We start from the raw sequence: 23,556 nt of genomic DNA, 5'->3' as shown, positions 1-23,556 counted from the left end.
TTCTCTCTCCCCTCTTGTCTTTCATCTCTGCCTCTCTGCTATAACAAAATAGTAATAACAAACTAGTGCACTGGAAAGAACAAAGGCTTTGGAGTGACACAGGCTTGGGTTCAGTTCTTGGCACTATCGTTTTTTATCTGTGGGACCTTAGGTGTAACCCCTCTGAATCTCATTTTCTCATCTGTAAAATGTAGGCCATAGTACCTAGCTCACAGTAGCAGTCTGAAGAGTAATGTGAAAATGTAAATAAGATACTTAATATATTGTAGGCAATCAAAAAATTGTAGATATTATTTCGAATAGAGTCTTAAGATTCTCACATCTGAATCTGAGGGCTGGATCTGGAGTGTAGTGTCCAAGGTGCTGGAGTCGGGGTGCCTTTCTTGGGTGGGGCGGGACCCATGGCTAATGGATTGGCCTTTTGAGGTCTGTTTGTTCTATGGACTCTACTGGATTTCCTAGCTTAAGACTCCGTACCTGGGACATGGTTGTGCCCAACTTGTTCTCTCTTCCCTTTCTTGTAGGCTCCCAGGCCAGTGCCAGTACTTGGGCTTGCCAGTGGCAGATTACTTCAAGCAGTGGATTAATCTGAAAAAGGTACTGTGTCTTAGCCACACTTGGGTGCTTCCTCTGGTCCTCCTGTGCCTCAGGTCTCCCTTCCCTTGCTGTCTTTTCTCATTTCTGTTCTGTTCTTTTTGTTGTTCATCTCTTTCCTTTTCTTTTTTGTTCTCCTTTTTTCTCAACTTCCCTCTTTCCTCTTCCCTAGCTAATATGCACTAGAAGGTTGTGGTTATTTCCAGGAGTGGGAGCTTGGGGACCAGGCTTTTGGGTGGGGTATAATACTTCCCTACTTTGTGTCAGCCAGATGTCCAGAAAAGTCCCAATTCAGGGGATTTTCCAAATTCTTACTGGATCTCTGAGCTAAATTTCTACGCTAAGCTGCATTACCTCTAAAAGAGATGTGGTGCTAGCTGAGCCTCCGGGAAAGTATCCTCCTTTAATGTGATCATGAGTGTGGCCTCTGAACCTCTTGACTGGCCCTGGTATCTTTTTCTGGTTAGGAGGTAGAGTTGGTTCAGGCTGGCTATGGTCCTGCCTAGCCACAGCACATCCTTGCTTGCATGAGAAGGGCTGTGGAAACTAGGGCCCATTCCCTTTGAGCATAAGGAAGGACACTAGCACTAATGCAGCACCAGGCACCGGGGGAGTGGGTTGAGGCTGTGGGCCCTGGCAGAGGGTGAATTACCCATAAAACTGTCCTTATCTAGTGTGTGCTGTACTTCCTAGGTGAGCAGAAGAAAGGAGGTATAGGAATAGACTCCCCAGATCTCCGTTTTGGTGGGATTCTTGCTCCAGGAGGCCCAATTCACTAGGGAGGCTCATCCCCATAAATCCATCTGACATAAGATCAACAGCCCTCAAGCATCCTCAGGAACCCCATACATACCACTGGTCAGTAGTGGCTCCCAGGGAGCTCAGAGAAGGGATAGATTATTGGAGGATCAGGCTAGGATTGTAAGTATTTTAGTCTTAAACTGGGCATGTTCAAGGGAGGCAAGATATGGATCTGAGGAGGAGAGAAGGCTTTCTAGGCAGGGGGAGCAGTATCCCTTTGGTGTATGTGGGACTGGAGCTAAGCGAGCATATGGAGTAACAGTGGGAGAGAATGACCTTGGACTTTTCTCATAGATTTCAGGGCGTCCATTCTTTGTGGCAATATTTGTGAACTCCTTGCTTTCCCCTGGTATGCAGGTCCTCTGCACTCTGGCTCGTTTGGACTTTGACCCCTGCCCACTTCTCCTACTTATCTCTCATGCACCTGAACAACAGCTACTTCCTACCTGCCATCTTTGGCTGAGGAGGCCAGGTTCTGTCTTACCTTCGGGCCGTGGCCTGTGTGTGGCCTTACCTCTCTCTGAAGTGTACCCCAGTCATCTTCATCAGGCATATTCTTTCTCCTTGAAGATTCAGCTCAGGTATCACTCTACTGAGAAGCTTAACTGTCAGTCTCTTGCCTTTAGGCTCCTCGACACTTTGGATCTTAGAGTGTTGAAATGGAGTCTGTGTATGTTTCCTTATGGACATGTCCATCTGGAACACAGACTGAGTTCGGTTCCTTTCTACGTCCCTGGTGGCCATTTCAGGGCTAGGTACAGTGTATGTGCTCAGGAATGACTGCTGGCTGGCTGGCTGGTCTTTGAGAGCTGGCTCCATAGAGACCCTCTCACACGGGACTTGGTAGTGCTGCTCGAGTGGGTGTGGCTAGGCCTGTGCTCCTAGAAGACGGCGTGCGAGCTGTCAGAGTGCATCTGAGGCTGCTCGCTGGCCTCGGCAAATGCAATGTGAAGGCCCGGCCAGGCGAGGCAGGCGCTGACCATGAACAATTGCTCTGTGAAGTTCACTAGACTTTTTGGTATATGGATAGCTCCCTGCCTCTAGGTCTGTTGGCAGAAAGGCAGGAAAGCAGCCGACCCATGTGGTAACATTGCCACTCAGGGCTACCTTGGTGCTACTGGGGGTAGAGGCGGGCTGTCCTGAGCCTATTTAGCTTGGTTGTCTGCCAGACTGTGCTGAGCCTTAGAGGGGGAATGGGCACAAGGGGAAACTGAGGACTCTATTCCTAGTTGGCCTTGCGGTTGCCTCTTGGGAGGTAAACTGAGCAGGTCTAGGAACCATAAGGGGTCTAACTCCTTCCTTTTGGTGCTCCAGCCATATCATGTTCCAGCTGTGCTTGAAGGCACAAGATAGATAGATGTCTTAATTCCAGATTTTAGTCCAGTCCTTGCCAGCAGCCATTCAACTGCAGGGCCCTGGAGGTCCAGGGACATGGTAATCTTTCTGACCTTATTACTACGTGACCTTGGTGCAGGCTGCACAAAGCTTCCTGTTCCCTTAAAAAGAGTAACAATAATAGCAAAGCCCGAGAGGTCATTGTCAAGGTTGTGGAAGTATTGTGCAAAAGCCTAATGCCATGCCTTCTTTCTTCATGTGTGGCCTATCCCTTGACTGTCTATAGGGTCCTCCCTTGTCCTTGATCTTACTTTGTCCTCCTTCTTTCCTTCCTTCTCTCCTCCTCAAATCCCCTACAGAGCTTTGCCCCATGAAAAAAGGTGGAGAGGGTCTTGGTCTGCTTGGCCTCCTAGACCTGCCTAGTGTATGAGTAACTGGGACTGAATTTATCATCCCCATTTCCTAAGTCTTCTATTCTGAGAAGAGGCAAAATGTTGTCTTTCAGCTGCCCTCTCCTGTTCAGAAATGGTGTGAGTTGCATCAGGGAAGTCCAGCTTTTCTTTCCTTTTTTTTTTTGATGCGCAGCCCTTAGTTGACCTCACAGATTGCAAAGGTCAGTTTACAATCCCTTATTTTTTATGCCTACAGCACCTGGTCTTCCTAGGTAGTCTCCCATCCAAGTACTAACCAGGCCTGACCCTGCTTAGCTTCCAAGATTAGACAGGATCGGGCTTGTTCAGGGTGGCGTGGCTGTAGACAAGAGCAGCTTTTCAATGACCAGGTTTCTACATCTCCCGCCTCCATCTACTTCCCCTGTAGCAGAGTGGAGCAAGCCAATGTTTGCTGACATTTGGAGTGTCATCGAATGATCTTATATTCCTATTGAACTGCCAGCTTAGAGAAGACTTGCGGCTCTGCTCCCAGCTCCCTCCATGAGGTCACAGCTGTCACTGAGGGGCCAGAAGAATACACATACCCACACACACATACACATGCATAAATATGCACACATTTAGACATGTGAATGAACATACCCAAGTGGGCATACCCAAAATTGTATGTAGATACCCATATATGCATACTCGCGTATACACAGTCACCTGCAGAAATATATGAAATTATACACAAACATGAATATATTTATACATACATATTCACAAAGTCTAAAGACACATGCACATATAGAAACATTCATCTTTATCAATAAACAAATATTGAGTTTCTTCTGAGTTTCCAGGTACTGTGCTAGGCCCAGGAGATATAACAGAAAAGATGGATATTAAATAATTTCAGTTGTGTTGTAATACTAAAAAAAATTCAGTCTTGTTTTGTTTCATCAGAGGACCTGACCTAGTGGGATGGGGTCGAAGAATGGTTTTCTGAGGAAGGGTGGCCAAGTCGAGATCTGAAGGATGAATAGGAGTTGAAGGATGAATAAGCATGTGGCAAGGCCCTGAGGTGAAAAGCCTGGCAGCTTCATGGAACTAGAATGTAAGTTCCATGAGAGCAGAGAATTTTTGTCTCTTTTGTTCACTGTTTTGTCACCATTGCTTTGAATAGTTCCTGGCGCACAGTAGATATTTAATCATTACTTGTTGAATGTAATGACTGCATGAAGCACGGTGGATGTGGGGAAGAGAGAAGAGTGACATGAGATGAAGGTGGAGGGGAAAGCAGGAGCTTATAGACCACACTTCAGATTTTGATTTTTATCCTTAGGGTAAAAGGAAGCTACTACTAAAGGGTACTAAACATAGGAGAAGCATCATCAGATTTGCACTTTGAAAAAGCTCTCTCTGGCTTCAGGGTAGAGAGAGCTAAGAGTAGATATAGGGGACCAGTACTGGTTTTTCTTAATTAGGGTGCAGTTGGCATGTTCGGGTGGGAGAAATCGTTGTGTGAGCAACATCGCTGAACTTGTAGCATCCCTGGCCCCTGTTCATTGAATGCCAATAGTCACCCTTTCCAAGTCATTGTGACAATCAAAAATGTCCCTTCTCCCCATATATACATACCTTTCTAATGGCCTAGATGGGTAGGAGTAGAGAGGTACTATATCCTAGCATGAGAACCACAGATTAGATTAATAGCAGTGGAAATGTACAGAAATGGACCAATTCTAGAATGTTAAATGATACACTCAGTTGTTCTGCTATAATGCAACATATATGTCCCTAAAAATCACCATGCTATGGAAAGTTGTAATAAAAATGGCATTAGGAGCACAATACTCAAACTTCATCAGTGACACATAAAAAAGATAGGGATCTAATATAAATGGTAACATAATTTTATACATGTTAAATGGTTAAGAAATACATAAATACTTCAATAAATGTGGCACTCTACCTGAAGTTTGCTTATTGAAATGGGCATGAGAAGGATTGTAGCTTGTGAGTTATTGTGACATGGAAGGAGAATTCTCTGGAATTCGATGGAAAGTTTTAACCAGATGAATGTGGCTTATAACACATGTGGTGATCTGGGTAGCTGGTATATGTTTGAGGTTGTATGCATGCATGTGTGCATTTTATATATTACACAGCTCTGTTCAGTAGGGTATAGTTAGTTTCCTGTGTTTATCTGGTATTGCTTATGGACAGAATCACACAAAAACAAATGCAAAATTTACCTTATTGCTAAATTGTTCCCTAATACATCAGTTGCATCAGAACAGATTTTCTCTTTCAAAGTGAGTGTTATAGCAGAACTGACGGTACAATAGACGGTAAATGGTGATTGATTGGCTGTAAGGGTTGAGGATGAAGGAGGAGACCATGATGACTCCAAGGTTTATGATTTGAGCAGCTGGGTGAATTGGAATGAATTTATTGAGATAATGGAAGAAGGAGAAGGTTTAGGATTGGAAGAGAAGATGAATTCAGTGTGGAACATTTTAGGTTTAGATGCCTTCGAGGCATTCTAATGAAGCTGTTGAGATAGTTGAATATATAGATGTGGGGCTCTGGGATAAGGTCTGGATAAGAGATACAGATTTGGGGGAGTTATTTGTGTAGGAATGATAATCAAAGCCATAGGAGTGGAATGTGTAGGGTGAGAAGAAAAGATAGCCTAGGACAGAACATGGAGAAATACAAACATTTGAAAGAGATAGAAAAGTCAGAAATGGAGACGTGGTCACTAATAATAATAGTTCTTATTTTTTGACTGCACTTTGTGTCAGAGCTCTGTTGTCTAATATACAGGGTTTCCCCGCTATCTGAAAGTAGAGCATTCCTGTGAAACCTTTTGTAAGTCGAAATGGCATAAAGCAAAGAAGCAATTACCATGAATTTATATGGAAAAAATTTTGAGCATTCCCAGACCAAAAATAATCTACCAAATCATACCAAACAACACATAAAACCTAAAACAATACTAAAATGTAGTAAAAGCACTGCTGCTGCCTCTATAACAGCTTGCTGCAAAACAAAAGCTGAACACTGTTTTTGCTTTTTGCCTTTTTTTTTTGGTAAAAGCAAAAAAATCTTCGGATTTCTTTGAGTTTGCGAAAACAGGTGCTAATGTAGGTCTTTCATGAAGGTAAAGTGGAATAACGTGAACATTCAAAAAGCAGGGAATACCTGTAGTTGCCACTAGCCACCTGTAGCAGTAAATCACTTGAAAGTAGCAGGTATGACTGAGGAACAAAATTTTTATTTTATTTAATTTTAATTAACTTAAGTGTAAGTTAAAATTTTTCTTGAAGAACTTTTACATACATTTAGGACCACCTGGGTTAGTAAATCTACATTTTCAACTGTTAACTTTAAAATCTAAGTATTTCTGATGAAGATTTAGCATCTGAATTGAGATGTGTTGTAAGCGTAAATTACACACAGTATGAAAAAATACAAACTACTTCATTAATAATTTTTATATTGATTACGTGTTGAGATGATAATCTTTGTCTGTACTAACTTAAATAAAATATATTATTAAAATTATTTCATCTGTTTTTTTTACTTGAACTAGACATTCAGTTCATAAATTACTGTGTGGCTCACATTATATTTGTGTTGGACCAGCACTGTGGCAGACACTGCGCTCGTGTACCTATGTTACCTAATCCTCATGACAACCCTGTACAGTAGTTACTATTATTTTTCGCATTTTAAGGTTGAGAAAACTGAGGCACAGAGTGATGATTAAACTTGCTCAGTGTCTCACATTGTTACATGGCAGAGCTAGAACTTAAATTTAGTTTCACCTGACTCTTCGTACTAAAGAGAGTAAAACAGTAAAAAAGGGAGTAAAAGAGTGGTAGAGGAAGAGGTGACCAGGAGAGTGTGGTGTCACAGAAACCAAGGAAAGAAAGCATCTTCAAAGAAAGAGGACCGGTCAGCTCAGAGAGCCACATGATGTAAAGACTGTAATATGAGCACCAGACCTAGGCACCAGGACCTCGGCGGCCTTGGCGAAAGCTCTTGCTGGCATGATAGGGACAGGAGACAAAGTGGAGTGAATTGAGAAGTAAATGAGGAGATAGAAAAATTTTAACTTTTTTAGCAATGTGGCTTTGAAGGAGGGAAAGGACAAGAGCTGTGGTGGGGCAAGTGTGGGGTCGAGGCAGGTTTTGTGTTTTAAGATAGAAGACGTGCTTGTTTGTAAGCACTATTAGAGAAGGAAAGGTTGAAAATATGAGTAAGAGAGGTCTCTGAGACGGTGAGAGGAGATGGGTTAGAAAACCCAGGTTCCTGAAATAGGCTCTCTTTAGGAGAAAGGTCCCCTCTTCCATTGTGATGGGAGGAGGAGAGGATGGGTGCACATAGGTGCAGGGAGGCTTGTGGATTTGGTGATGGCTAGTTGAAGTAGTTCCCATCCGATGGTTTTTATTTTTCTCTATGAAGTAGGAGATGAGTCATTTGCTGATAACTAATGAGAGGCTTGGGGAGGTTTACAGAACATGGAAAAGGATTGCTATAGTTTTAGTAAAGAATAAACGTGTGAGCTGACTTGAGAAGTATAGTAGGCAGTGTCGAGGGTCCATATGAGGTTGATAACAGTAATTCATAGTGGAACCACTCTGTTCAGTTGCATGACTTTGTTTAGCAGAGCTCAGCTGCCTGGCTGTGGACATGTGGAAGACAGGCATTTAGATTCACCCAGGGTGGAGATTTTCCCAAGAACTACGATGAAAAGAACAACGTCAAGACAGTGGTTGCCAAGGTAGACGGAGATCTAAGCTGAATATTGAGGGAAGAGAAGATAGCAGGGGTCCCAATGGATGTGGGAAAAGTAGATAGGTCCTAGTAAGATAAGGAGCAGGCATATTGAGTGTAGTTGAGCATGCCAGAGAGAAGGATAAGAGATTATGGTTAGACAGTGGGATATCTGAATTAGTGATTTCAGAAGTGGGGCAATTATAGGTGTTGGTAAGTTCTAAGGTATGCCCATGCGACTGGCTAGCTAAGGTTGGATTGAGGAGAATGTTAATGTAAATAAGTAAATAAGAGGTCAAGAAATGGTTAGGTCAGATGAGACCTCCATAAGAATGTGAATCTGGATATATACATGCGTGGATAATACACGCACACACACTTATTGCATATGCATGGACACACAGGTATAAATGTGTATACAAATGCATGCCTGCACATATATATACAATTCATGTACCTTCAGGCTAAATCATGCAAGTATGAGTACAGACATTCACAAATGGTGTGGAATTCTCCCCGATGCCTGGGCCTGTTTAGATAGGCTTTGGGGAAGCAGGTATGCAGCCTTAGGAGGTTTCTGAGTCAATCCTGACATATAAGGCTCAGCCAGTCATGGTCAGAAGTTGTAGGGGTGGGGGTCACCTAGAATTTGACAGACCCAGCTGTACCAGGGTACGAAGATTGCTGCTCCACTTTTCCTTTGCCCTCTGTGCTACATGTCCTGCTGAGTGCTCTGAAGGGAGTGGGTTGGGACTAGTTGTGACAGAGTAAGGAAGAAGAGACCTTCTTGGGTCCCTCCAAGAAGTATTTCTGTCTCCCCCACCCCTGGGAGTGGATAGCAGGAGAAGCTGCTGAAGGCAGGGTTGGTGTCTACGATTGAGTATGACTTTTCCTGACCTTGGAGCATTCAGAGTCCCAATCAGTGTGGTAATAAATTAAGGGCTTATGGAGGAATAAATTCTCGGCCTTAATGAAGTTCTTTGCTGGGGGCCATAGGCAGGTCAGCAGGTCGGGATGATGCAGATTGGAGGCTCCAGCGAGTAGGCAACGCTAGCTAGGAAGCCATCAGAAGTGGAATGATCTGAAACTGTTGGCCAGGTCACTTTTTTGGTGCTGTGGGGATAAAGCTGCACAAGTGATAGCCTGACAGAAGCTGAGACTCTTTATAGAATGGCAACTGCATGGTGCTGGATGCCGAGGCCCTGACTGGGGCTCTTTAAAAGCTAATTTGGAAAAAACAAGAACAAAACAAAAATGAAAAGCAAGAGAGGCATGAAGATGTAGGAACCCTGAAAGGTGTTTGTTTTATTTTGGAGTGGGAGGAGCACTCGGTGTTAGGAACCAGACTGGGGCCGTGTGCTAGGTCTTTGGCATCATCTGAAGTACATAGCGTTGTCTTTAGGGCGGTAGGCAATTACAGGCTGCTGTCCTGGTGGGAGCCAGGTGTGAGTCGAGGTAGATCAGAGCCTCTAGCTGTCTTTGGGAAGAAATATGTGCTTATAGGTCAGGACATAGGCACGAGGTATAAATGAGGGAGAGGTAAGACATAGGCACGGGACAAGGAAAGAGAAGGCGAGTGGGAGACCAGTCTGGAGCTTGCTGCTGGATTTGCTGCTGAAGTCCTAAGAGGGGCCAGTCTTGGGGGCTGGAGGCTCCTGAATTGTAGAGCTGAAACTAGAACCCAGGCCTCAAGACTTCATATCCTGAGAGCCTTTTCTCTTTTTATCCCACCCTCTGCAACATCTGCCCTTGGGATTGAGCTCTTGGGACATAGTCCAGAGGTAGCAGAAGGAACAGTGCTGTATTTGGAGTCAGGGGCAGCTGGAGCTAAAGAGAATGTCTCCTTTCTTCTCATCTCCCTGCCCCCATGGTGGTGCCCTGCCTGGGCTTTTCCTTTAAATATGTCTTACAGCTGTCTGAACTCTGAAATTTCTTTCACTCCTTCCCTCGCCTTGTTAACATGTGTTGCCTTTGGGGTAATCAGGGAAAAAATATTATGTCCTTTTACAATTACCGGGTTTTGGAATATTAAAATGTCTCGCTGCATCGGCACTGTTATTTTGATTGGTATTCTAACCTTTGACTAGCCCATAAAGCGCGCCGCTCCTGAAGCCAATATTGCAGGACTGAAATTTAATTCCGAAATGATTCCAGATAATAGGGAGACAGATAATATATGCATGAAGGATATTATGTTTGGACTAACTGCAGCAGGGCCAGGGCTGGGGAGCTGAATAATAGCCCAGAGTGAGTTATAATCTGTGGGACAGAAATGCCTTACTGTCAGGGCCAGGAGAGGAACTCTTAAATCAAAGGCCTGGGAAAGGGTGCGATTGTACTGTGCTTGTTTTGACAGGAAGAACATCAGAGCCAAGAGGGTAGGTATGGAAGGCTGTGGCCCATCCTTTCTCTTGAGCGAGATACCCAGGGCCCTGGATGATCTAATTCACTGCAGCATCCCTGTCTTCATATCTCCTGTCCCTCTAACAGTCCAGCCATATCAAACTTCTTGCTGCTCTTCAAATATACATGACTTTGTATATTTACCTTTGGTTATTCTGGTCCCTTTGCCTTTCTCCTTTTAGTTTGTTGGGAAAACTCCTGTTCATCCTTCAAAACCCTCCTCTGTGAAGCCCTCTCTGTTATTCCCCCACTTCTGGTAGACATAGTTAATCACCTCCTCCTTTATATGACTTCAGTACTTTGTAATGAGTGTCTCACATGCTCTTGTAATTATCTGCTTACGTGTTTATGTTTCCTATGAGACTGTGAGCCACTTGAGGTCTACATACCACCTAGCTGTATTTCCAGTGCTCAGCACTGGGCCTGGCACACACTAGGGATCAACAAGCATTAATTGGACCCACACTGAATACAGAGCTGGACTAATGAGCTCCAGAGTCCAGATGCCTATTCCCCTGCCAGATTTCCCAGACAAACAGACTTTGAGAAGTTAAGCAACTTGCCTAAGGGCACATAGGCAGAAAGAGGTATACCTAGGGTTTAAACCCTGGTAGGTATGTTCGTTTCCCCAGAACCATGTATCTTAGGCCCATGAGCAGGCAAGGAATAAGAAGGCAGGATAGGAGAGACAGAAACTCACCTCCCTGATTCCTTCCTTCCATAGCTCAGAACTCGAGTCCTCTTTGCTGGAGACGACATTGGGATTAGCATTCATGGGACTCAAGTCCTGGAAGGGACTGTGCCTCCTCTTGCTGCTCAGGACGTTTGAACAGTTATTTCACACAAAAGACACTTTTCTCTTATGAGTTGTAACTAAGGATCAGGAAAGTACCCTGAGAAAGGTACCTAAGTGTGGTTTTCGAGAACTCTTAGGGAGGTAGGCAGGCAGAGTACATGAAGCTCTTAGTGATGTCTGAAAACTTCACAGACATTCCCTTCCCCCTTGAGTACTTGGTAGAACTTGACATTTTGTATGTATAGTGATAAAGAAAGTACATAATGAAAAAAGCTACAGTGAATTTGGTCGGCTTTTAAATGGACTTATATTTTGTTAATTATAATACTATCTATTTGTCCATAAGCCTGGATAGATAGTATATGGCTATATGTGAGACTTAGCCTTCACTTAGTCTTCAGGTAATACTTGGTGTATACACTGGCGCCTGGGGATATGGCTCACAGGCCTCTTGGTGTAAGAGAAAGAGCTTTGGAGCCAGATGAGTGTAGCTCAAACTTCTAATGTCACTACCAACTAGTTGTGTGATCTGGAACAAGTTCCTTAACCTCTTTGAACCTATAAAAGATGCCTAACATCTGATACATAGAACTTAGGCTCTGGAGTCCAGTAGGTTTGATTTAGAATCTTAACTCTAGACTTAATAGCTGTGGAGTTTTAGGAAAGTCACTTTACTTCTTTCGGCCTGTTTTGTCCTCTGTAAAACAGGAAAAACAATATCCACTCCTAGCATTGTCCTGGGCCTGAAATGATAGCACTATGCCTCTGTTCCTCTCTCGTCCTTGCACTGAGCACTAGAGATAACATGACTGAGCTACATAGGCGAAGGAAACAGGACCTCAAGGTAGACATACAAGCCTTTGTGGGCAGGAACTAGGAAAAGAGGCTCCCCAGCAGAATTCAGGGGAGCACCAGGGAGGAGGAGCCTAATGCCATACTTGTACTAAGTACCGACAGCTCACACTGAGGAACAGTCTTCATTGTCCTTGATTCCAGCTGCCATCAGCATGCCTGTCTGTCCGATGAAGTACAGTCACAGTCACTTTCGGACAGTTCCTGGCTCTATCACCTGCCTGTGTTTTGACCTTGGACAAGTTACTTTCCTCCTTAAAACTTTTATTTCCTCATTTATATGTAAAGTGGAGATTAATAATAATAATAAACATATGCTGCTCTAAATGCATTATATGAATTAACTCAATCCTTAAACAACTCTATAAGTACTATTAATAGCCATCTCACAGATGAGGAAAATGTGGTACAGAAGGGTTAAGTACTTTCCACAAAGTTCAATAGCTAGTGAGTAATGGAGTAGGCCTGTGAATCTAGGCAGTAGACTCCAGAGACCATGCTCTGAATTTACTTGCTCTTTTCTCTCCAATTCAAAGGAGGGAATAATCATTTTCACCAGGGGTGCAGGGAGGAAAGTCAACAAAAGTTTCATTGAGGAAACACTTGAGTTGAGCCTTGAAAGGTGAGTAAGTTTTCAGGGTGGAAGGGGCATTCCAGATAGAGGGAGCAGTGAACAGAGGCCTGGGGTTGTGTGGGGAGGTGGGGTGGAAAATGGCTTGGTGGATTAGGGAACTACAAACAGCAGTTTTCAGGTTTTTTAGGCTACTGATGTGGTCAGCCCTATATATGCCTTTTACCAGAGGAAAAGCGGAGCAAACAACCCTAGTAAGGAACCGTTGCCCGATGTCTAGAGTGGAGCCATCCTAAGCTGCCTCCTAAGAATAGGCAGTAGCTCCAGAACGCTGTCATGTTTATGTCCATGTGAGGGAAGAAAGAGCCAGTAGGCCCAGGATAGTAGGGAGGGAAAGAGGCCCCTTGCCTTGTAGTATTATTAGCTATGAACAGTCTGAGACTACTATGCTGGGAGACCTCAATATCCTATTCTTACAGCAAATGTGGCACATTACAGTGTGAGGAATCAATTAGATATGTTTGTAAAGCTCTTTAAGTGCTGGTGCTCAGTACGTTGGTGGGCAGCCTGGCACATCCTTAGCCAAGGAGCTGAGCTGGTCTGCTTTGTTCTGCATCCTGGGTGAATATGGCCAGAAGGGGGAAGGAGCAAAGGAGGGAATCAGCTAAAGGCAGCTGGGATTCTTTCTTTCTTCCTGAGGTTCCCTGCTGCTGCTACAAATCGACCTCTACCCTGGAATTACTTGCAGTGTCCTCTGTGGCAGGTCTTAAGAACAAGGCTTGCCGTGTGGTCTGTCTGCCTCTCGCTGGTAGCTGCTCAGAGTCTGTGTCCTGTCAAGTGCCCTGTCAACCTCTTCATCTTGGTCCCACTGTGAGTCTCCTCTGTCTTTCTCTTATGCCCTTGAGGAAGTGAATTCTGAGCTCACTATGGAGCAGGGAAGAGAAGAGCTCTCTTGGGTCTGTATGGGGCCTGGATTTAAACCTAGGCATGCTGCTCGTAGAGCCCATCCTAACCCTCAGGCTAGATGCGAGGGCCCGCAGTAGCACAAGGTTCATGCCTCTTGGTTATTGTGTATGGTTTGATCTGCACTTGTGTAGGACCATGAGCCACTCAAGGAAAGGAACTATGTCTGCTTCTTCTCTGAATCCACAGAGCAAGGCAGGCGGAGAGGACCTCAGGAGGGTAGTAGGTGCTGTGGAAGAGCTGAGGCACTTTGCAGGAGAGGCGAGGTGAGGTAAGACAAGGAGAGGCAGCAGAGGAGAGGTGAATTCATCAGTGCTCAGTATTAAGTCTGCAAGAACTAAGGGAACCCTTTAAAACCTCCCAGGTTTTCTGTTGTTTTTTTTCTTTTTGTTATTTTGTTTGTTTGTTGTTGTTGTTGTCATTGTTGTTGCTACTCTGGACCCTAGAAGCTGGAAGGAGTTACATGAAAAGAAAAAAACAAGGAGACTTCCTTGAGGTCAGGAGGCACAGCAAGCCTCCCATCTTCCACATTGCCCTGCAGACCACTCTTGAAAGACAGGTTTGACCGGATCTATCGGTATCAATAACAGAGCACCAACATACTGAGCCCCGATTGGTGCCAGTTTCTATGCAGGTACTTTACACACGTTATTACATTTAATCCTCACAGCTACTCAGCAAGGAAGGGACTATTGTCTCTATTTCATGAGTGCTGAAATAGAGACTCAGATTAAAAAGCTTGCCCAAGGCAACATGGCCAGGATGTAAATCCAGGTTCTCCTTCCATGGCTTCCTTCTTGTCACTTGTTCTATAATAGGTACCACCTGAAGGCAGTTGCTGTGGTCTGGCCTGGTTTAAGCTGGAGGCTTGAGCAAACACAGACCAGCCAGTATTAGTTGTATTGGTCAGTGAAAGTCTGTAATTGAGGAGGGATAGGAATTGGCCTCATACTCCAGGTCTCTTAGAAGGGACACCTATTCTATGGGGATTGTCTGTGTGTGTAAGAGGATGTGCCTGTGTGTACAGGCATGTCTAGATGTGTTTAAGGAAGTGTATGCCTCCATGTGGGGATGTTTGTGTCTGTGTATACTCAGGTGTGTGTACATGCCCACACGTGGGAATACGGGTGAGGGTGTAGGTATGGGATCTGTGGTCTGACTCCAGGCACCTGGACAGGGGCAGATGAGGCCCTTGTCTCTAGAGGACAGCAATGTGCAATGCAGAGAACCCTGGACTGAACTTGAAGCTAGAAGATTAAGACATGAGCTCTAGTGTTGAATCGCTCGCCCTTGCCGAGGCCTCCGTTTCCTCATCTAACAAATAAAGCAGCTAGATAGAGTGATCTCTTCTTGTGCTCTCTTCTACCTTTGCCACTCTGAGATCTTTCATGGTACCTTAGGTTTCCTCTTTTTGCTCCCAGCAAAAAAGAAAAAAGAGAGAAACAGATGCCAAGGAAAGAGAAAGAGAAGTCCCTCTTTTACCCTACCTACTTTGACCTCTAGCCTTGGGACTACTCTACTATCCCACTGGGAAAAGTTGAGGGTCCCGGGAGGGCAAGGCATCGCCTGATGTTAGGTCAGAAAAGCTGGGGGCTCAGATGTTAAGGAGGCATTTGGACAGCTGGTGTCTGTCACTGTTTGGGGTGGCCTGAACTGGAGCTGAATGCCATTAGGCTTTGGGCTTCTCCATGAGAATATGGGATGAGGAGAAGCTTTGTTGTCTTCCTGCTTCTTTGGGAGACAGAGGGGGGCTTCTTAAGGCAGAGTGCAGCCCAGACCCTTCCTCTGGCCTTTGATCTCCTTTGTTGGTTGTCTTGGCAGGTGCAGAGTGATAGCCAGGTAGACCAGGAAAGGTAATTGGACATGTGTTCATATTCACATGGGACTGTGCCTGCTCAACCTAGGGTCGAGTAAGCTCAGCCGGCCTGCTTTCAGCTCTCTTAGGGGAGGAATGGTTTAGGGCTGGTGCCTTAATTTTCTCTGCTGATGCCTCAGGGCCGATCTGGATGATGCCTAGAGATGGAACCTTTGTCTATCTCAGTCTTCAAGTGGGATTGTAAGTAGGGTTTTATGTGTTCTGTCCCATTAATTATTCATCAGTTCCTTGAAATTTCTGAATTTGACTCGCTGGGTCACTAGAGAAGGAATGGGCATTGTGTAGACTCACAGTGCAATGCCCTCCACACTGCTGAGGACTTCTCTCTGTTGGTTAGGCTTATTAGGTCAGCCTGGACCTAGGCCTCAAGTTGCAAGTGATTTGTGATGTGCCTGGGCCGGGACATCTAAATTAACATTTAGCCACCAGTCACTCACCAGAGCCCTGGGCGTCAGGACATTTAGACCTAGAGTTGAATCAGATCTGGTTTCCATCTGTGCAGAGCTCCCAGTCTAGCAGGGAAAATGGGTAGTTCAAGAAAGATGGGGAAAAAATATCATAGAGGCAGCAAGTGCAGTGATAGGAATATGTGTGTGTATGGTGTGGGCGTGTATTTTTTAAAATAATTTATTTTAAATTCAGCTCTGTACTGAGTTGGAAGTTACAGGGGACAGAGTTCATGTAAGCATGTCTGTGTGCTCATGTGTCTCCTGCCTATGTGGTTCGATAAGGTCAGAGTTACCTGGATAGGCTAACCCCTGCTGCAGCCAGGTCTGTGACTTCTTCACGTGCCTTAAAGTAGGGCCCCTGAGAGACCCTAGGCTGCATTACTCGGAAAAGAGGAGTGGCCCTCTGGGGAGATGGGGTCCAGGCTAGCTGCTCAGGAGATGCTTGTGTGTGGATGTGGGCAGGTGTGCTTGTGAGTGTGCACTGGCATGAGCTCAAGTGTGTATATGGCAGCAGCCAGCTGTCTGTCCTTAGTACCACAACCAGGTCTTATGATGCTGGCCTGGGCCTAGCACCTACTTGGCTGCAAGCAGGAGGGCAGGCTGTAGGCAGATCCCAGGGCAGCCATGAGGCCTCCCCAGTGGTGTGTTTGCTGTGCCTAATTACCCGGCAGTTGTTTAACTATGCAAGCTGCATGCCTGCCTTTATTGCGCTGTGATTGCCGAGCTGCCTATGGGGAGTGTCATAAAAAGATATAAAATGCCCATTATCTGTCTGACGCCCTCCTCCTGGACTGTGGGTGTTTGTGTTTTATTTTATTTTTATGGCTCGAGGGAAGCTCTGCAGGAAGGAGAGGGAGGGAAGGAAAGGGAGGGGAGGGGAGGGGAGGCCCTACAGGAATTGAAAGAGCCCCCTTCATACTGTGGTCAGGGCTCTCCTGACCAGAGGGGAGAAGCTGGAATAGCAGATCTTGGGGTCAGGACAGGGTGCTCAGGAAACAAGGTCTAGATCTTCCCCTCTTCATCCACCTGCAAGTCCTGCAGCTCATTTCCACTCTACCCATGCTAGCCTCCTCCCTGCATGTAGGCCTCTACCTTGTGTGTAGGGCAGTCTGCAGATGGCTCTGAGCATGGGCTGTGGGAATGGTGTCTCGTTGCCATTCAGTTCTTCACTGGGTTTAATGACTCGCATGGCCTTGGGGCCGCCTAGAGTACCGTGGCTTACTCTGAGACAAATACTGGGGACACCACCCCATGCTCTTGAAGCTATCCACCCTTACTTCAGCTTCCCTTTTCTTGCCAGCCACAGTGAAGTAAGTGTCCAGGCCAAGCCTATCCGGGATTTCACTGGGTCTTAAGGAAAACTCTTAGACCAGGAGAGAAAAGGGAATTAATACGATTTGAGCACCTGCCCTATGCCAAACAGAACTTGTGTAAGGCACTGAGGCAGAGATCAGAGGTCAGACTGGGGCCCTACCTTTGATGAGCTCATACTATGTAACCAGAGTGCCAGTCCTTGAACTATAACCAGTGTTTCCCATTCCTTAACCATCAGACCCCAGCTGTCCTGTGCTGATCATCTCACTTCCCTACTTGAAAACTTGATGTCTACTGAACGAAGTGCAAGCTTTCTAGCCAAACCTTTGAGGTCTCCAAAGTAACTTTCCAGCTATACCAAGATAACCTACGTGGCCCACTTCCAGGCCTTATTTACATTTGTTCCATTTGCCCGGAATGCCCTTTGCTGCATTCCTGCCTACTGTACTCCTAATTATCCTTCAAGACTTAACTCCTGTATGTCCTCTGTGAAGACTCTTCTGGAACTTTCTCCCTCGTCAGACGCCTATATTGAATGCCTATCGCATGCCTAGCCACTGTGCTAGAGCTTTCCCTGGCTTCGTTCACTGTTGGCGAGCCTGCTGTAGGCTCCTTGTACTTCTATTACAGTGTACTTTAAAAGTTCTATTGAAATATAATTCACATACCACACAATTCACCTATTTAAAGTGTGCAATTCAGTGTTTCTTAGTATATTCAGAGTTGTGCAACCATCATCACTACCGATAAGTTTAAAACATTTTTGTTTCCCATAAAAGAAACTCCATTAGCAGTCACTTCCCATTTCCCCCCAAACACCCTAGCCCTAAGCAACCACTAATCTAATTTGTCTTTAGAAATTTGCCTATTCTTGCAATTCTAGGAGTTTCTTATATGTGGTCTTTCGTGACTGGCTTCTTTCACTTAGCACAGTTTTCATGATTCATCTATGCTGTATCCATAGATCAGTACTTCATTTCTGTTTATTGCTGAATAATATTCCATCGTATGGATATACCGCAGTTATCCACTCATCAGTTGATGGACATTTGGATTGTTACCACTTTTTGGTTATTATGACTAATGCTGCTATGACCATACATGTACAAGTTTACTTTATTGTTTTTTTTTACACTTGTCCATCTTTCCTAGTAGACTGAGCTCCTGAGAGTCAGGGTCACTTCTGTATTGTTCATTGCTACTTCCCCACCATTTAGCCCATGGTTAGCACTCAGTAAATGTCAGTGAATGAATACATGCATGCCTTCTAATTCTCTTTCCCCCTCGGGATATAATAGCAAATTGTGGGGACCTGTTTTAATCTCATAACCCGCTCAGTCCTGTGTATAACTGCATATACATATCCACCACCCATGCTGAAGCATAAGTTCATTTGTCAATGTCTTGGACTATGCCGTTTTCATTCCACTGTTGGCCCCTCTGGTGTAAGCTCTTACCCAAACAACAGCTTATCCAAGAAATTTTCCTGAGTTGCCCCCATGATGACAGATATAGCCTCTAGCTAACTCGACACTGAGGCAGTGACAGACTCTACCCTCCCCTCTTCTCCTAAGGGGTCTGGATTGTTTTATGCAAGGAGGGCTGAACCTGTGGGAGAACCCTGAAAGGAATGTTGGGCAGGGTGGCCTCCAACCAAGTGGCTGGCTCTGTGACAGCCCCAGATGCCTGGACGTCTGAAGGAGGAAAAGAGTCTGCCCCTTCCGTTTTAGTCAGTAGCCCATATGAACCAGGTCTGTAGAAGAAAAGGAATTTCTAGAACCAGTAGCCTCTGAGAGATTAGTAAAACCAATATTTCTCTTTTCTTTGTACTTACTCACCGTAATAGTTTGAGCCCATAATTAGAATTGGGCTTTATTAGGCTAATTAGGAGGTAGGAATGATGGCAGGAGGGCATGTGGAGATGCATCAGGGTGGTGGGCAGTAAATCTAGGGTTTTAATAGGTTTGTTCCATAATCAGGTGGTCTGGAAGGCTGGCTGGGTGGCTAGGCCCCCTCCCCTCCCCTCCCCTCCTTCTATTCCCATCACTCCTTGAAGTGGCCTTCACACTTTGCCGTCCTTGTCCTCGATACTGGCAGCAGCACTGGGATATGGGGGACTCAGGAGGGAGGGAGGAGACCCCACCCGGAGCTTCATTGCCTATGCACGCGCCGTCCAGCCTGGCGGCATGATTACCTTGCTGAGAAATCCGTCCAGGCGCAGGGCTGCTGATAGCAATCATTGATTAAGAGGGTAATTGTCCTGAAAATTCAGATTGATCAGAAGGCAGAAATGATAACTTGTGTAACTGTGTTTAAAGCCACGTCCTGTCAATAGAAGAGACTGAGATGTATCGCGCCAAGAGGGGGGCAGAACGGATGGGTGTGTGCGGGTGGGTGGGCGCTGCCATCCTTCTCTCAGGGCTGAGCAGGATGTTTCTTGTCAGTAACCTGGACTATTGGAGATTCAATCACTTTTATCTCCCCCCACCCCTCTCAATCCAAATGCCTTTTCATATTAGGAAATTAGAATTGGCCCTGCTCATGCAAGATTTATTAGCTCTGCTGAGCAGTCGCACTGAAGAGTAAATGATTTTGCTTTGCTGGAGCTTTTTTACACATTAGGACCCAACTTCTTCCCTGCTCTATGCCACTGGCGGCCTGGAGGAGTGGGCTTTCAAAGTCTGGTTGGGAGGAAAAGCATCACTTAGGTCTAGCTTCTTGATCTGCCAGAGACCCTGTTGTGTCTGGCTGACTTCCTTCTATGTGATCCCCAGACAGGTCTCTCATTGGAGTCTGGGTTGTCTCTCTCAACTGAAGGGGCCAGGTCCCCCGAGGAGATGGGGTTGATCCTTGAGTTGGATGACCTGGCGGAGGCTCACCTTTAAGGGAGGCACTGAGATGTCTATTAGGTAAGGATTGGCAATAGAGACAGAAGCTAGAGGAGCCTCCATGACTTTTCTTAGAGCCTAGGACTGTTCTCCTGTCAGCCGTGGGGATGCAAAGACTGAAGCATCTTTCTGAGCCCCTGGAGAAGCTGTCCAGAAAGTTGCTTGGGAGTTTAGAGTGTAGAAGCTAGTTAGATTAAGTTTAAGGGTATCTGAACCTTCTGGCTACCTCATTCTGGAGGGCTACAGGGTTGACTGGCTGAGCCTGTTTCATCTATTGGAGAAGAAAGAGCCTGGGATCCATGATTTTGGAACTCTAAAGCGGCCTTAGACTCAGAGGCAGTGTTGGCCTTTGTGGCCAGCTGGATCCATCCTGCCCTGGAGTCCAGAGTACCAGTGGGCTAGGTTGGTTGTAGGGAAAGCCATTCTCCTTTATGGAGACTGTATAAATTCTCTCTTCTTCTTGCCTTCCCTCTTTAGCCCCCACCTCCTTGAGTCACTTAGACCCATGGACAAATGTCAGTCTATCATTCTTCCACTCTCCTTAGCGCAGGTGTCTGATCATGGAGGCCTGGTGGAGCAGGTGAAAGTGTGGAGTGTCTTTCTGATATGGGGCTGAGGGAAGGTTAATGGAACTTCTGGATCTTTTGTGAAAGGGATATGATCCCAAAGACTATCTTCTACCCACTGTGCTCTTTTACTTGGTCCTAGGAAGCCTCCTTTTCTCTGAACTTTTGAGTTATTTCCCCAAGTAGAAATGTAACTAGGCTAACCTGAGAGTTGGGGCTGGAAGTGATGGAATCCCTAGAAGTGAATGGTGGGAGTAGACGGCAGCCATTTCCATCCAAAAGAGGGCTGTTTTGTGGTAGGAGTGGAGGGAGGCTTTTTGGATGAAAGAATCTGGTAAGTGTCCTCAAGATAGTCCCTAGGTGAAACCTGCCTCTAAACAGACCACCAGGCCACCACCTTTCTACTGAGAGTCTGCTTGAGGTCTTTCCTGTCCATCCCAGACTCTGTCCTCAGAGAAGCCTTGCCTTTCTTGGAAGGCTTCTACTGGACTGGATGGGACAAGGCAGGCCTCCTTTCTGTACCTATGCCGCCCTCCGCTCCTCCATGAGGGTATGCTGAGGGATAGAATGGTATGGGCGGGTGGGTGGGGGCTTGCTACAGCCCCCTTTTCCCCACACTGACGGATTGTAAAGGGAGGTGGGTGTGGAGAGCCAACTCAGCTTCCTGATGTGGAGTGCTTTTGCCTCTGCTTCTGAGGTAGGCTTGCTGGCTGCCTAAGAATACTTTGCAGTCTAGAGGGAAGATCGAGCCATATTTGGCTTAGTCTTCTGCTATAGCTAGTTTGGGCAAAGTCAAGAAAGAATGGAAGTGCCATGGGCAGGTTGGACTTGGGAGTAGAGAACTCAGAAGACAGACTTCCAGTGGAGTGAGGGAGACAGTCACTACGGGGTAATATACATGGTGTTGCCTTCCAGAGCCCAGAAGAGGGAGTGCCAGAATTCTCCTGGAAGAGCCCAGATGGACATCTGGAAGTGGGGCCCCTTGACCTGAGTTTGTGAGGATGGGGAGTATGCTATGGAGACAAGTGTGGACGAGTATCTGGTTGGAGGGAACAAGAAGTGTCACACATCAGTTGTACTAGGACTTAGGGCTGGGCCCAGTGGGGTCTATTTTCTCTGGCACACTTCATCTTAGTTGAGAGGTATGGGCCACCCCTCTGGTTTAGCAAGCCTGAAGGGTGCCTGCTTTCACCATCTACCTGGGCTGCCAGGGGCTATCGCAGGCCTTGGGTTGGATCAGCTGGAGCCTTAGGTTGGACAGATGTGCAGGATAGAGCTTTAGGGAATGGACCCCAAGCCCTCCCGCAGCTCTGCTCCTTCTTCCATCCTGCCTAACGAGCAGGGAAGTGGGCAAAGGTTCAGGCTAAGGAAACAACTCTAGGGAAGCTTTAGGTCAGCCTGCTCCACCCTTGCTAAACCCATTCCCAGCCCTGTGTTGTGCCTAGATCCAGCCGTGCTACCAGGTTGGTTCCCCGGGCCTGGCAGGGAGGCTGGGAGGAGACCGGGAAGCCAGAGGACTCTTTTTGACTGGAATTTGACCTAAAGCAGGATTGGAAGGGAAGAAAAGAATTTGAACAAAAGTGCAGGCAGGAAGGAGCTGTTAATGAGCCTTTCTTTCTCTTCGGGGACGGAGCGGAGCGCCTAGCGGGGCGCAGCGCCTGCTCTCCTCAGTGGCTCTCTAAGGTAGCTGTAGTCTCTGGCCGCTGCCTGCTCTCGCTCTCTCTCCTTTTTTCCCTCTCCTCTTTCTCGGCTCTCTCTATTATGGGGACTTGCTCCAGCTCTTTCTCTCTCTTCTGTCTCTCCTTTTGTTCTCTCTTTGTCTATTTATCACACTGTGAAGGTTGAAAGAGATGTTATTAATCTGGGAGAATGAAGGCAGGATTAGTGGTATGAATCGGATTTTGAGAGGTGTAATGATAGAAAGACTCGCTCGGCTGGCGGCCTGCGTGAGCTTGATAAATGGGGAGCACTCCAGACTGACTCGCGCCTTCCTCCGCGCTGTGCGCCCTGCCCGCTGGGGCGTGCCGCGCTCTCAGATCTGCCAGCCGGCCCACCCCGCTCCTACCTGAACCGGAGCAAAAAGCCAAGGGTAAAGCAGACACAAATATCTCCCATCGCACTTGGAGACATCATTGCTTTCAGCACCCTTTTCGAGTGGAGGCCTGTCGAATTCTCAAAGGGCTATGGGCAGAGGGAGCAAAGACCCAGACATCTGCCAGCTTCTAGGGCCTGGGAGAGTAGAGCTTCCCTCCTGTCCCTGACATGGATGTCAGAGGACAGGGAGTGATAAGACAGTCCCTAGACCAGTCACTTAAGAGTACCAGACCATAGGTAATATGCATTTAAGCCCAGTGCTATTGGAGAACTGTGGTATGAACTGTGGAGGTCAAGACAAGACATGGAAGAGGGAGGAAGAGAAATCAGGAAGGGCTTCTTGAAGGCGGTGACTTGAAGGATTTGGAGACGGTAGAGGAGGGTTGTGTTCCACGTAGGGAAATAGCATAAGTAAAGACATGAGGACAGAATTAAGTCTGACTCTTGCGGTAGGTTGAAGAGCCTTCGATCTGGTGAATTTCAGATCAAGAAGGGACCTAAGAAGTCAAGTAATTAAGCCCTTCACTTTCCAGTGAGTCCTAGGGAACTAGAATTGCCATATCCTGAAATGATTTTCCTTTCAAGTCTTGTTGCTTGTTCTAAAGGTGCCCCTTCCATCATCCTAGAACGGGATAATGAGCCTTTCCCTCTTCTCTTCTCTGTGGCTTTGGTCACAGCCTTTCAGCCTTCATCTTTGCAACCAGAAGATCCTGACTTAGGCTCACTGCTGCTTGCTCTCCGGCACTTTCCCTGGAACTTTGGCTCAGGTTCCTTCTCACACTCCTGCCCCCAGCCCAGTCTGCAGTCTGTGTGGCGAGTGCTGTCCCCGCCAGTCGACTGCTGCTTGTGCTGTAAAGAGAGGACCAGGAGGCAGCCCACCCCATTCTGGGCT

General features: G+C 46.3%; 1 protein-coding gene and 1 pseudogene across 12 annotated transcripts in view; one reads left to right on the top strand and one right to left on the bottom strand.

Moving 5' to 3' along the window:
- ERI3 (ERI1 exoribonuclease family member 3) overlaps window positions 1-23,556 on the top strand; it is a 122,081-nt gene that overhangs the window by 63,794 nt on the left and 34,731 nt on the right. For 9 of the 12 annotated variants that reach the window (XM_039883960.1, XM_039883918.1, XM_039883933.1 and 6 more), the window contains one exon: window positions 525-597. The exons of 2 other annotated variants lie outside the window; for them this stretch is intronic. In XM_039883960.1, the coding sequence (XP_039739894.1) occupies window positions 525-597 (73 nt within the window). Of the gene's footprint in view, window positions 1-524; window positions 598-4,070; window positions 4,095-23,556 lie in introns of those variants that run through there. One more of the 12 variants, XM_039883900.1, reaches the window with a different exon arrangement.
- Window positions 3,370-3,488, bottom strand: LOC120623166 (uncharacterized; annotated as a pseudogene).

Source organism: Pteropus medius, unplaced genomic scaffold (genome assembly GCF_902729225.1).
Source record: "Pteropus medius unplaced genomic scaffold, Ma_sr-lr_union100, whole genome shotgun sequence".
Lineage (NCBI taxonomy): Eukaryota > Metazoa > Chordata > Mammalia > Chiroptera > Pteropodidae > Pteropus > Pteropus medius.
This window is presented reverse-complemented; position numbering and strand designations above follow the sequence as displayed.